Here is a 14,570-nt window from a genome sequence, read left to right on the forward strand (position 1 = left end):
GCAAAGACACGACATGCATTCATTCAGGGTCAGCTCTTCATTGCGGTATACAGGTTGTGTAAAGATAGTAAATTTTGTCTTCACTTTTAAAAAATTATTTTACCTGAATGATAAAAAATCTTACTAAAAAATTGAAGGCAGTAGCCCAGGTAATCTCCAGAAGTCAACTCTAACTTAAAGGCCCCATATATAAATAGAATAAGAGTGGGGGGAAGAGATAGTAAGTAATTAGTTCTTACCACGGAGAAGAGAACCTCAATACAATAATACAAAGTTCTTGGCTTATAGTAGATATATCTTACCACTGATTTATGTAGGCATATATTCTTGATTTTAAAAAAAAAAAAAATTAAGGAACTTAGAGCCATCCTAGGTTTCTGCCTATAATGTTAACCATCTTGAGAATATTGAAGAAAGTTACTGTACATTGTAGCTCAGAGGAATATTTCTTTAATATGATCAGATATCACTAATGGCAAAATATTTATGGGATTATAAATTACATAATTACATAACATACAAAAAGTATAAAGGAGTACTTCAAAAAAGGAGAGTTAATGTTTTAGTGAAGAAAGTTCTGTGAGCCTTCTTTGTAGGAAAGGAGATAAAACTGATGAATAGATGTGGACAAGAATATAGCCAAAAAAATGAATGACTAGATAAATGAACATATGTAGAAAGAACCTGAATATTCTCTTTTAGTTTTTCAGTTTAATGATATCAACCATCATTTCAGTCATTTTGATATTCATCAGCTCAGTTCTTATTTGCAAATATCAGTGTTATCCCATTACCTGCTCCCTGATCATTTTATGTAAAAATGCTAGGGTAGAATTTGACTTCTAACATATATTGACGATCCCAGATGGAATGCTGAAAAATGTCTAGGACAACTCAGCACAGCCAACTCAGTGTAGCCAACTTGCCATGGCCAGCTTGCCAGAGCCAACTCACTGTACCAACTTACTGCGGAACAACAACTTCTCAAGACCAGCTTGCCACAAAACAACTCACTGTGGGACAAGAATTACACTAATATCAAAGAAATGGTGGAATAGAATCATTGAAAAAAGGATGCAAAAGGAGGGGCAAAATGAAATGTGAAAGAAAGTAAATTTTCTTTTTAATTATTTTAAATACTTAAATTGAGTTGTTGCAACGTGCCGTACTGAGTTGGTCACAGTGAGCTGACCCATTGTGAGTTGGCTGTGGCAACTTGGCCACACCAAGTTGTGCCATTCCATGCTGAAAGACGTCCTCTGCCATCCTGTACTATATTTTCACTGTTACTATGTTCAGAGTCAACATATGCTTTCTATAATTATATTTTTGTTTGATACTAGTCTTTTAATTGATGGTTGCTCATACACACACACAAGTGCACAATTTATTTCTGTATGTTTTTATAATTCTGTTATTTCTTGTGAATTTCTACTTTACCCTGTAGAAATGTATAGAAATAAAGAAAGGTTTTATTCTAAGCTTGGAACAAGCAATTCTATTTAAAATATCCTGTTAAAACAGTTCTATGAATTCCAGTGAAATAAACCTCAAAACATTTCCAATATTTTCCTGTAGGGAACAAAATGAAACTGAAGAAACCATATACTTTTTGTTCTTATTGTTAGGCTGTCCACAATGCAATTTGTAGAAAAAAATGTTCAAGTTGCTATTGTTATTGTTTTTAATTCAACAAACATTATGCAAACAAAGCATAGAAAGATTTCTGCTTGACTATTGCTATGGGAATGGAAATAAGTGCATTCCTCTTCCTTGGAGACAAGCTGGTCATGACAGACAAGTAATGAAATTTAAATCTAAGGTATTAAGCAATGCTGAGGTGCAGTGCATCTGTGTTTAGAAAAATTTAGTTACATAAAATTTTATCTATTATCTAATTGAGAAGTGGTTCTTTGTGTAAAGATAAATAACATATACAAAATTTGGCAGACACTTTGCTGCAGTTTTTACACTTTTCTTCATCTGCTAATGAAAATTACTGGCAGTGTAGGAGGCCAATTGGAAACAATCAGTCTATAATAAATATGATTGGTTGAAAGAAAAGGTGATAAATGAAAAATATACATAATGACATCGTTTTTAGAAATATTTAAGCACTATTCTGTTTTAAGCTTTTAAATTGCTCTATTTTCATTTCTTAGTGCTGACAAATTACAAAATATAATGAAATTTGTTTCTCTAAAATACATGGCTGATGAATTATTTATTTTCAATTCAAGTTATAAGCAATTGAATAGTGTTCACAAATTTACATGAGATTTTACCAAACTTTTAATGTCCTTCATCTAATAATTTTAAAATACTTTAAAATATTTTCATTTGTTTATTTTTTAAAAAATATATATTTTAATGTGTCCTTTTTCCTATCCTTGCCCATTTTGGACTGTGGCCTTTGTCACCTCTCTCAAAATAAATGCAATTTTGGCATGTTGTACTACCCATGTCATCCTTTTAGAGATATTTCCTTACTAGATTCCTCAAAGCTTTCGACAATGACACAGCTTCTAATCTACTTTCATCACTGGAAAAGTTCTTAAAAATTCAGGGAGATATTCAGCAATATATCTGCTTTGAAACTGGCCTAAGTCGAATAGTCTTAGTAGTTTTAGTAGTATATAGATAAACATTGCACAACTATCATGTTTTAAGAAACAGATTCAATTATATTTAATGGGAACTATAGCACTCTATTTCTGAGCATCATTGAGAATATGGAGTAAATGAAGAGCATAGATAACATATACATTAAGAACTGTTCCACAACCCTTACAGTAGCCTGCTTGGTTTTAGTGCTCTGGTGATTCAAAGCTCTTCCAGTAATAGACCAGGATGGAGAGAAAAAAGGAACATAAAGTGTGGGGAACAACATTTCCAGAGCCAGGATGGTAGTAAATTGATTTAGTAATATATTGGTAATGCATTCATTGCATGGAACTAGGGTCTTTCTGGGACACCCCATGACCCACCTTCTCATATTCTTTGTTCCTTTCTGATTTCAGAAAAATTCAATTAGAGAACTCCTGGGGCTGGGGGTTCTAAGTGTTTGATTTTCTCCTCTGAGTTTGAAATCCTATGACCAACCTCAAAAATTTTTTGAAACAGTAGACTTCAAGGATAGTAAAAAGTAGTTGCTCCTGTTATTGCTATCAGGAAGTAATCTTATATGGTTTTTTTCATAACATTATCTTAGTCATGGATATTTCTTGGCAATTTGTTTTTTAATGAAACACAACTCATTCTAATAATGTTTGCATGAGCAGTGTCTGAAATGTTCATCGTTCTTTCTTTGTTTTAAAGTTGTTTTGTGGCTTCTAATCCTTACTTGGCATTTGGTACAAATTAGCAAGAATATTTTGTTTATTGTATGTGCTTGAAAAAGCTTGTGGCCCTACAGTTCCAATTTTGTGAGACGTTTAGCAAACCTGTTGAAAATTTCCTGATATTTCGGAACTCAAACAGAAAAATGTAATCTATGTTTTCTTTAAAAACTTTTGCAACTGTTTAGATTTTGCATGTTTGTGGTGTTTTTTTTTTCAAAACAACCACATCTATAATTTAATATTTCATTAAAATGAGCAGTCTTTTGAAGCTGCTGTCTTACATTGCTGTATTATCGTGTTTATTTCTAAACAGCATTGAGGCCTTTTTGAATGTTATGTGTATGATATTTCATATGCTTTTCTTTCTGGCATGCACTTTCTATTTATTAAGTTAATTTTCTTTTGTGCACTTCCCTTCTATTACCTTTTGGTTATTCAGTGCTTGTTTGTTGCTTTAGAAAGTTCATGTTATTTTGTTTATTACAGAGTATCCCCATAATGAAGTATCCTTTCGAAATCACACTGACATGTACAGTGGTGGGTCAATACTGACTTCTGGAGATCCTCACATTCTAACTTCTCTGTTGCTAACCTTACTTACTATTTTATTAACATCACTTGTTGACACTTTGATAGACACAATAGTCATGTATTTCTTATCACACCAACTTTTCAGGCTGCACAATCTTCTAAACAAACACTGTCTCCATCACCATTAGATAGACAATTCATATTTTAAACGACATCATCTTTGTAAAATTCAACTTTCTTTATTGTAAGTTGATGGTATTGTTTTTTATGGGTATGTAACAAAACAAAAATTTTAAATATATAATTCCCCAATCACATATATTGCCAAAGCTTTTCATTTGAATTTCACATTTGGATTACATGGATTTGAGCAACACTCAGCTGCCACGTTGAAGAATTCCCAAATTCTTCAATGTGTGTGTGTGTGTGTGTGTGTGTGTGTGTGTGTTTGTAGATTTGATGCATATATATGATGTTTATATTTAAAATGTGTATCTATAATTACAATTAAATGGAAAAACCATGATGGATATTCTTTGCAGTAGAGTTACATAACTGTTTGAATGTTTCAAAGGAATTCTGTTCACTCCTTTGTACACTGGAAGAATCATGAATTATACTTCCTTTTCAAATATATAATCACCAGGTTCTTCTGTGGCATGCAATTATGTGATAATGTAGATATTTAGGAAGGGATTAATTCTCTGGAATTAGGGAAAGAAAATTGCAAGGAAAGCAATTTACTTTTTTGAATGCTTGTTTGGATGTATACGCAGAGTAGCCCCCTGATCGTGTAATACAAATTTATTTGTTAAAGAGGAAGTGCAGCAAACTGGGTACATTGTTCATTATAGCCTTGCACAATAGATGAGAAATGAATGTATCTTTGTTTATTGTGTACCCAAAGAACACATAGCATCTCTTGCTTTTGCTTGCAGAGATATCTTCTTTTCATGAATTCAATCCACATTAGTTTGATTTGGGAAATGTTTCTGTAGGACTAGTGGTTAGAAACATTTCTTTTTAAAAAGACTTGCTATGGGAACGATGATTAAATTATCTTTATCTTTCTAAGGATAAAATAGATATATGCCAATCAATCCCTTTTTCCTCCAAGACTGATAAATCATTTTGTGTGCATCTTTGCTTTCATTTTCATACAAGGGATAATTCTCATAAGAGAGAGGTGCAAACTCCAAAGATGAAGGACTCCAGTGAACTCAGGGCTTTTGTTGTGGTGTTTTGCTTGCTTGCTTGATTTAATGTTATGAAATCAGACTTAAGAATGAAATATTACAGAACTCTATTGATTCCCATCATTTTGTTCAGTTGCTAGTGGAGTATGTTGTGCTGGGTGTTGCAGAAGGAGAAGGATGGGTGATGTGCAGCACACATGCGCTAGTACTCCCTTTGCCTGGATTTTAGTTCATCCCAAACCAGACGGTCCAATTCTTCATGCTTTTTTAGAAAACCACATGTTTCCATACTTCATGCACAACTCTTCCTAGGCAGCCTTAAGAAACTCTCTTGGGCTTTGCATCTCCAAAGCAGATTTTGAGGTAGCATTAAGAACAGCATTGAGAACATCTCTTACAGTATATTGATGGAAGACTTCTAGCAAGTGAAGTAGCCTAATGGAGTCCACCCATTTCTTTTCTAATGATAGTTTTAAGAAAGATGTTTCTAGTTTCTTAATCAACTTTGCCTCCCTTTAAAAAGTCTTGAATTATATTTTGAGTATCATCTGCATTTAAATTAGACTTCTTATTGTTATTGAGGTAATGGTACTTTGAGAACCAGTATTAAAGAAATGAGGATTAGCAGGATCATATTGTAAACAAATAGACAATAGCAAACTCAATCTGAATGTTTATAAATGCAGGTAGTCCTCTACTTACAATAGTTCATTTACTGACCGTTCAAAGTTACAACACTGAAAAAAGTGACATGACAATTTTTCACAGTTATGACCTTTTGCAGCACCCCATGATCCTATGATCCAAATTCAGATGTTGGCAACTGGGTTATATTTATGATGGTTGCTATGTCCCAAGGTCATGGGATTGCCTTCTGCGACCTTCTGACAAGCAAAGTCAATGGGAAGGCAGATTCATTTAACAACCATGTTACTAAATTAACAACCTCAGTGATTTCTTTAACAACTGAGGCAAGAGTCAAAACTCACTTAATGTCTCACTTAACAACAAACATTTTGGGCCTCAATTGTGGACATACGTTAAGGACTACCTGTACATGTACTCGTTTTCTTAGTATCTTTTTTGCAAAGTTCATTACAAAACAAAACTCAAGAATAAAAACAGGTTACATATAAAAAAGAACAAATCACAAAATTAGCTGAGGCTTATCAATCACTCTGCTGCACATTTTGCATATGATGTAGCAGAATTTACGGTAGTTACAAATTACCAGAAATTCTATTCAATTCTTGAGTTTGACTGGTGAAGGGAAAGGACGGGTTCAGGTGGGCAGTAATAATTACATTTCATACACACACACACACACACACACACACACACATGCACACACACACATGATTTCTGCACATTTTATAATTTCAAGTAATGCCTATGTTTTTGCAAGATGGGAAACGTATATATTTATCTCTTGCCCCATTGATGTCCATCATTCCCATAAGTTCTTCAACAAAGAACTATATTAATATAATAGGCTCTTCTAGCAAGTTATAATTTGGAAAAATCAAGGCTCTTTATGATGTGATTACTCTAAATAAGTAGAGAAAGCTCTCCAATAGTATTTCTCTCCAGTTATGGAGGATGACAGTGTCAGGGGACACAGCAAGTATATTTATCCTTGCCCCTCATATCTGCTTAGGCTGTGAAAAAAATAGAATGGTTGGGATTAATGTGTATTTAGCTTTTTGCATGCCAAAGGAAAGCATGTTTAATTTTAATCCTTGAAAACAGTCCTTGCCCCTGTGTCAAACTAGGCAACATTACTGTAGAAATTCTATTTTGACAAAAATTAATTAAGATTAAGCCCTAATCCTAAAGTTAATGTTCTGTTCTTCACTCTTCTGGCTTCTTTACAAAACAGGTTTACTCGTAGGAATAGTAGAATACTATCTCATTGGTCAGAGATCATGGATTTAGTAATATATAATCTCTTTCCATTACATTTGTAAATCCCATTAAAAGGATCTATGCCATATTCGCAGCTTTATACCTTTTGCCTCCTGTGACAGATGCGAAGCTGGCTAGACGTCATTGTTTCATTGTTCAATGTTTTTCAGCAATAGGTAGATTTGCAGGAAGCCCAGAGAGACAATCTGTGTGCATGAATATAAGCAATAAAAGGAACTATGTTAGGATTATTTAACAGTACATACCCGATGAAAAGGTGAATGCTTTGTTAAAATGGCATCCTTTAGGTTGACAACAGCTTTGAAGAAAATACTTCACTTTAATTAAGCGTCAAAGGCATACCCCCTTAAAAATTATTTGTATCGCAGTGTATTATTTCAGTGGAAAATTGAATATAAGTAATTTACCTGTAATATCTTGGAAAGTTCTTACTGCCCTGTTTATGTGCAGGAATATATTCACCAAGGTGCGGTTGAGAGATATTCTTTCTATAACTATTCTATTTCAGTGTCTTCACCTGTATTTTGATCTAAATATCTGCAAAAACTTGATGTTCAAGTAGAGAACTACAAGAACAATTTATCTATTTCATACACCCCTGTTGGTTACAAACTCAGTTGCTCTGAAAATTTCCTGCAAGTAGCTATTGATTAGTAAAATTCAATCAAACCTGGAAGGCATTCATGAAAATCTCCTAGGAATATATGTCTTGTACCAAGTCAACTCATTGATTCATCTGCTCAAGTTTGTCCTTATTAAGCAGCAGCAAATCTTTAGTTATTCCAGCAGGAATGTTTCTAATTTAACTCAAACTGTCTGGAATTAGAACATATTGTGTGCAAAAAGAGCATAGCAACTGTCATAGTTGGTTAGCAATTTAAACATATGCTTCAAAGATTCACAATAGTTAATTTATATCGGTAATCTATTAACAATAATTAACTAATTACACATTAGGCATATTTAGTGATGCTATCTATTTGCCTTCTGTAGGTTTGTGAATAAGCCTGAAAGTTTCTCTTGGCATTGTTAATAAAAAACCAATTCATTTCCTTTCCTGTATGCAAAATAGGTAAAAGAGAAAGAGAACATCAGCATCCATATTCATAAATAGGATATATACACACATACAGAATTCCATTATATGTGAATCAGTAGAAATCTGTTCTGAACTGAAAACACAAATGTATGTATCTCTGCCCTATCACATGGGAAGATTTAGTCCAGCATTCTAACACATAAAGATCCTCAGTTAGGAACTGGTAATTAATGATTAATTGCAAATATTTCTTTCTATTAACGCTTATTAACACAATCCTGTCAAACTCCAAAGAGAAAGAAGTCTCATGTATTGCTATCTTGAACTTCTGTAGAAAAGGAAAAATAGAAATCTAGTAAATAAAAAATATTTTAAAAATAACATGCCTGCTGCTTCTTTGTATCCTAATTGTTTATCTGTAAGTTTATACTGTTTGCAAATTTTTCTGTGCATCTATGAAATTTTTGGTAACTGATCTGCTCAGATGCTTCTCTTAACCTGTCTACAATCGACAATTTGCTCCTTTGTCTTGCTTTAAATATTTCTTTGTTTATGGGGTGCACATTCACATGCACAGAGCTTAGGGAAATGTCACTCTCTGTGGTAATTTTCATTTAATTAACAAAATGAGTCCATATTGAACAGCATGGAATAATTGCTTGTTTATGACACCATTTATTCAAGGTTCTTTCTACACAACGGCTTTTTTAAAGATCTCATGTCAGCTGTCTTCTTGTTTTGAAACCTCTTTTGATGAATTTGAATTCATTTTTATGAAATAAGTACTAATAGGCATAGCATTTTATTTGTGCGCCTCAAAATAACTGTGAATTAACTTCTTATCGTGGACAGAAAATCTTTATTTCTTTCATTCATTTATTTTCCTTCTCTCTGGAGCTCAGATTACCAATGAGGGGAAACCATAACTCTTATTTAGAAATATAGTTATGATTACTACAGTAGGATATTTAAACATACCATAAGCTCATGTTGATACTTGTGCACAAATCAAAAGCAAGAGCGCCATCCAATGATTTAGTAAGGTATCCCACAATGACAAGGAGTCTTTAAACTGATATTTGGAATCATGTCAGTTTCAAGTATTGTAACCTGACAGAAGCTTCCATTCTTCAGAGTTATTTAGATCTAGGAATTAATTATATTGCCCTTTGCATTCCATTAAATTGATATCCATTTAATATTAGTTCTAAGTTTAATTAAACATATAAAGTCGAGACCAAAAGATTTTGCCAATCTCAGAATGCTTTTGCAATATTGTGCTTTGAATCTTCCCTATTAAATCAGTAATCAATCCTTATTTTCAATGCTACTTCATCATGTTATAATGCTAAATGATAATCAGATTCGTGAAACTTTTTATCCTATGTATTTTTAATGAGGAATGCAGCAACAATACAAATAACTGCTTTAAGTCAAAGCTTTTTATGCTTTTTGCTATAGATAAGGAACAATTTTCTTGTTTAAAAACAACAACAACCCTTAATTAGTAACTTTGATGTTGGGGTAGCTCCTTCTGTCTGTGACCTTCCCCCCCCCCTTTCTGGAATGGATCCTAAAAAAAAATCTGGATTTGTTATAGAAAGAGAATATAAATATATCACTAGAATGAAATAACTATGAACTAATTGAATGATAAGTTTTCTTCAAATATAGATCAGTAAAACTGAAAGTTGACATATGTTTAGTTCCCCTGGATCATAATATATGTTAGCATGGTTAAGTAGATTTTGAATTATTTATTTTTTACTATACAAACAAGACTATATTCCACTATTGTGAGAATGGGGAAAAAAAGGTGTGTTCTGTGCAGCACAGCTGTCCCTAACCTTTCTGGTTCTGTGGACCGACAGTGGCGGGAGGGATTTCATGTACTCACCCTCCACTTGTATGACCCAGTTCCCAATGGGCTGCAGCCCAGAACCAGGCCACAGACTGGCGGGGAGGGTGGGGGGACCCCTGGTGAACACATTTGAAATAGAATTATTTATGTCATTGAATTCTAAGACTGCCCACTAGCTGATGACTCTAAACACCTTATAGAGGATTAAAAACAATAAAGGTAACATACAAAATACCAATAACACCCCCCCCCAATAACCCACCATTACAATACAATTGGTGGGATCACATTTCACCCTCAATTCAGTGCCTGTGAGAAGAGCTAGGTTTTAATTCTGTCTTAAAGATCAATTGAGTTGGAGCTATAACAGATCATGGAGGGAATGTTTCAGAGGATAGACACAGTTACAAACGAGGGATGCCTATTGGGTTTTATAATGTGATTGTTTAATGGACGTTACCACAGAATATGCCAAGTCTCTCAGATCTTACAAGATGGTCAGAGAGAATTGTGGAAAGGCAGTCTTACAAATACCCAGGTCTTATACCCTTTATAACATTTTGTGAAATATCTGTGCAATGGACTAGTATGTTTGTGTTCATGACTCAGTGGAATGGCTTGCTAAATAGTTTAGTATCAAAATATGAAACGGTTTCCCTGAGCAAGGATGAATCACGATCAGGTTCATGAACTTAAGTGAACTTCAGTGTTTTTGTGAGACCCAGCACATAATATGGAATGTCTTATTACAGAATGTTTTTAAATAATATTTGATTTAACTGTTTTAGTTGTTTCTTGTAATTCATATTTTCCCACTATAAATTTCACAATATTTTTAAAATAGCGTTGGAATTTTATCGAATACTATAGGAGACTTGTGATGTCCACAATGGGTGTACAATAACATAGGGACATTTCTGCAGCATTTTTATTTTGAAACAAATGAAACTTGGCATTCCCTTTTTCTAAACATCAAACTTTCATATGGTTAAACTTGAAACCTGGTAAATATTTATCTGTTTTGCTGTGAATAAGGTGACTGTTATTATTACAATTATCTTAAATTCTTCATTTAATTCCATCCCATATGTCTCTCTGTTTTTGCCTGATTTTTCCACTGAAATCTTGTTCCATTTTAGTATTTTTCCAATCTCTTATAGATTTCCACAGCAGCTCTTGGATGTTGCAGATTTCTGATTTGCTGTTTCCTATTCTCCTTCATTTTCATACTGCCTTTTGGAGAAGGATTTACAATTCTGTATTTTTCCTCCCTTATGTCTTGATTTCAGCCCGAGGTATTGCAGAAGGCAACCCAGCTTCATGTACCCTATTGGGACCTCAAGCAGGTCAGATGGTGCTAAGAGGAGAAGACCTCTTGCTGGAATGCATTGCCTCAGAGTGTACGTACAGTTGGGATCAGGGAAACCATGGTTTGTCAAATACATTCTGGTCTATGTTCTGGGACATAAAATCACACCCAGTTGCTTATTATTACTGATTTTAGGTTTGGTAAATAAAAGTTAACTTCACAGTACAAACTAGAAAGTAATTCAAATGTATAAAAATTTGAAAACATAATTTTAGTTCATTGATGTTATGGGCAAGGGGAGCAAGTGATGAAAAATTGTCGTGGTGACATTATGCAAGTTCCAAAGCTTGTTATACCATAGTTCAAATATGAAATCATGCATTGTGACATCACAATATATGTTTCACCATTTTGTAACTATCATATTAAAGAAATTAATGCAACTTTTGATGGCTAGAAGAGCATTTTATACCACTAAAGTTGTACTACCACAATTAAATATGTATTTGAAATCATTTAGTCTCAGAAGACAAAACTAACAACTTAATTTTATACATGAACAATTAATTTCTACTTCTTGCCTCTCAAGTGTTTGGCAGGCATTTTGAGAGAACTCTTATTTTGGAGGACCTGAAAATTCTATTCTTAAAATAGGCAGCAAGTTTCCAGAAAATTTCTTTAGAATACCCGATTCATGTTGGAAAAATCTTGGCACCAAATTGATTTTTTTTTCCGGTTCCTTCAGTCCATCACCAGATATCATGTGGCACAAAAAGGGTGGTGATCTCCCATCTGGCAGGATCAAGTTGGAAAACTTTAACAAGGCTCTTCATATTGCAAATATTTCTGAGGAAGATTCTGGGAATATTTCTGCTTAGCTTCCAACAAAGTGGGCATTAGCCGCCATAGTATCTTGGTGAAAGTGAAAGGTATGTCACTTTTATTGTCCCTTCTTATTCTCCAGCAGCTAGTAATGCAAAGACCAGTGAAAGAGACTTACATAGGAAATCTTTCTGTGGTCAGTCTGACCAGGTGATCGGAACATGGTATCAGAATGCTTCCTGAGTAACAAACTACTGTTTTGATCACAAACCTACATATCTTTATTCAGTCAAGTGGAAGAAAGCATGAACTGTCATTGTTCCTTAGGTACAGTGAATTGAGGAACAGTCAGACAAGAGAGAACAAAACCCATAGCTGCATAATGGGTAGAGTAAGTGTCTTAGAAAGGAGCCTTCCTAAGTTATCAGGATGTAAGGTGATGGCAGACTTGCTAAATTTTGTAATGCAGCTTAGTAATAAAGTAGAATTAACTTATTTGGTGATGTTTTCCCTTTGGTCTATCTGGTAAGGCTGATAACTTCTCTGCCATGGTGGCCACCTTATGGAGCATTCACTACATCCTTCCCAAAGCGAGGTCAGCTTCATCCCTTCTTATTTTTCAAAAGTCTTGCAAGACTTGGCTATGTCATCAGGCTGGGGTACCAGGGGAGGTAGTTCCCTTGCTAATCTAATCACTTGAGTGCCTTATGCTTTTAAAACTTTTTTAATGACTATTGTATTACATGTTTATCTTTGTCATTACACTGCCAAAGTCACATCTTGCGAGATGGGTAGTATATAGATTTGATATATACATGCATATAATAAATTGGCCTTCTAAGAGTTCAAAGAATGATAGATAAGCAAAATGTATTCAAATTTGTATTCAAATTATGAGACCTTTTCCAATACATTCCCGTTTATATGCTACATGTTATTTCAATTTGCCCTAAAAATCAAATATTATATCATTGAATGCTCTTTTTTGCCCCTCCCAAAAAACTAAAAAAGGTTTACCCAAAATTCTTCATCCTTTTCTATATATCAGTGCAAGTAAATTAATAAATAGCAAAAAGAGAAGAAAAGAAAAGCTCCAGCTGCCTTTTATTCCTGTTCTGATTTACTTGCTTTCAATTAATGCAGATTGTTGTTTATTTTAGGAACATTCCAATGTATATATTAACTCCCATTATTAATTGGAAGGAAGCCCTTGCTTAATTTCAGCTTCCAGTCATTAGAAATGTATCTTCTCTAGACTCAGATTTGCTATAAAAAGTGTAACTAGTTTATCTGTAACATAATTATATTCACTATGTTCCAAACAACTTCTGTGCTTACTTTCCTTTTGTTGAAAGGAAAATATTGATATATCTTCTATTATTTCTTCACACAGAACTCACAATTTGTCTTCCTGTAATCATTTGAGCTTTCCTGTAGTTTTCTTTATTTCTTTCCTTTTGATGTTAAGACTCTAGAAAGAGTGCAGAGAAGAGCAACAAAGGTGATTAAGGGACTGGAGGCTAAAAATATGAAGAACAGTTTGCAGGAACAGGGTATGTCTAGTTTAATGAAAAGAAGAACTAGGGGAGACATGACAGCAGTGTTCCAATATCTCAGGGCCTGCCACAAAGAAGAGAGAGTTAAGTTATTCTCCAAAGCACCTGAGGGTAGAACAAGAAGCAATGGGTGGAAACTAATCAAGGAGAAAAGCAACCTAGAACTAAGGATAAATTTCCTGATAGCTAGAACAATTAATCAGTGGAACAACTTGCCTTCAGAAGTTGTGAGTGCTTCAACACTGGAAGTCTTTAAGAAGATGTTGGATAACGATTTGTCTGAAGGGTTTAGGGTTTCCTGAACCCTAGGGGGTTGGACTAGAAGACCTCCAAGGTCCCTTCCAACTCTGTATTCTATCTCATTCTATCTCTTTCATATCCATATTTTCTTCAGAGGATCACTGTAATGATAGCCATAGCATCTTTTTATGTTTATTACTTTTGTTCTAAAGCTTCCCCATATTGGTTGGATGAACCAGAGAACCTTATTTTGGCTCCTGGTGAAGATGGAAGACTGCTGTGCCGTGCCAATGGTAACCCCAAACCTTCAATCCAGTGGCTTGTGAATGGAGAACTTCTAGAAAGTAAGCAAGAAAAGAATCTAATTACTTCAAAGATTTATATCTTATATGTTCTTGACGTCATTATTGTTAGAAGGGCAGTAAGATATTTTCAAATAACTGCTTCCTCCCTCCCTCCCTTCCTGTCACTCTTGACTTCTGATGACCACCTGGATTAATTCTTTTTACTGCCTCATATTATAATTGCTTGAAGGGCAGGTTTTTAAACAATTGATTGCTGATACCAAGTAAGTGTGAAATATAAGCTCCAGAAGATTCAACTCATTTTATACTTTAGTCAATGCTTATTTGCATTTTTCATTTCTGAAATTATTTGTTTTGTGCTATTAAAAATAATTGATTGTTGGCATGTTATTATGCAACAGTATTTCTGTGGTTCTACACTTCTTCTGAATTTTATTGGAGGTT

General features: G+C 34.0%; 1 protein-coding gene across 1 annotated transcript in view; it reads left to right on the forward strand.

Annotated features, from left to right (window-relative positions):
* Positions 1-14,570, forward strand: part of NFASC (neurofascin) — a 103,654-nt gene that overhangs the window by 20,076 nt on the left and 69,008 nt on the right. The window contains 5 exon segments of the mRNA XM_032217196.1: positions 3,828-3,878; positions 11,184-11,292; positions 11,949-12,064; positions 12,067-12,132; positions 14,034-14,165. Coding sequence (XP_032073087.1) covers positions 3,828-3,878; positions 11,184-11,292; positions 11,949-12,064; positions 12,067-12,132; positions 14,034-14,165 — 474 coding nt within the window.

This window comes from Thamnophis elegans, chromosome 5 (assembly GCF_009769535.1).
Source record: "Thamnophis elegans isolate rThaEle1 chromosome 5, rThaEle1.pri, whole genome shotgun sequence".
NCBI lineage: Eukaryota > Metazoa > Chordata > Lepidosauria > Squamata > Colubridae > Thamnophis > Thamnophis elegans.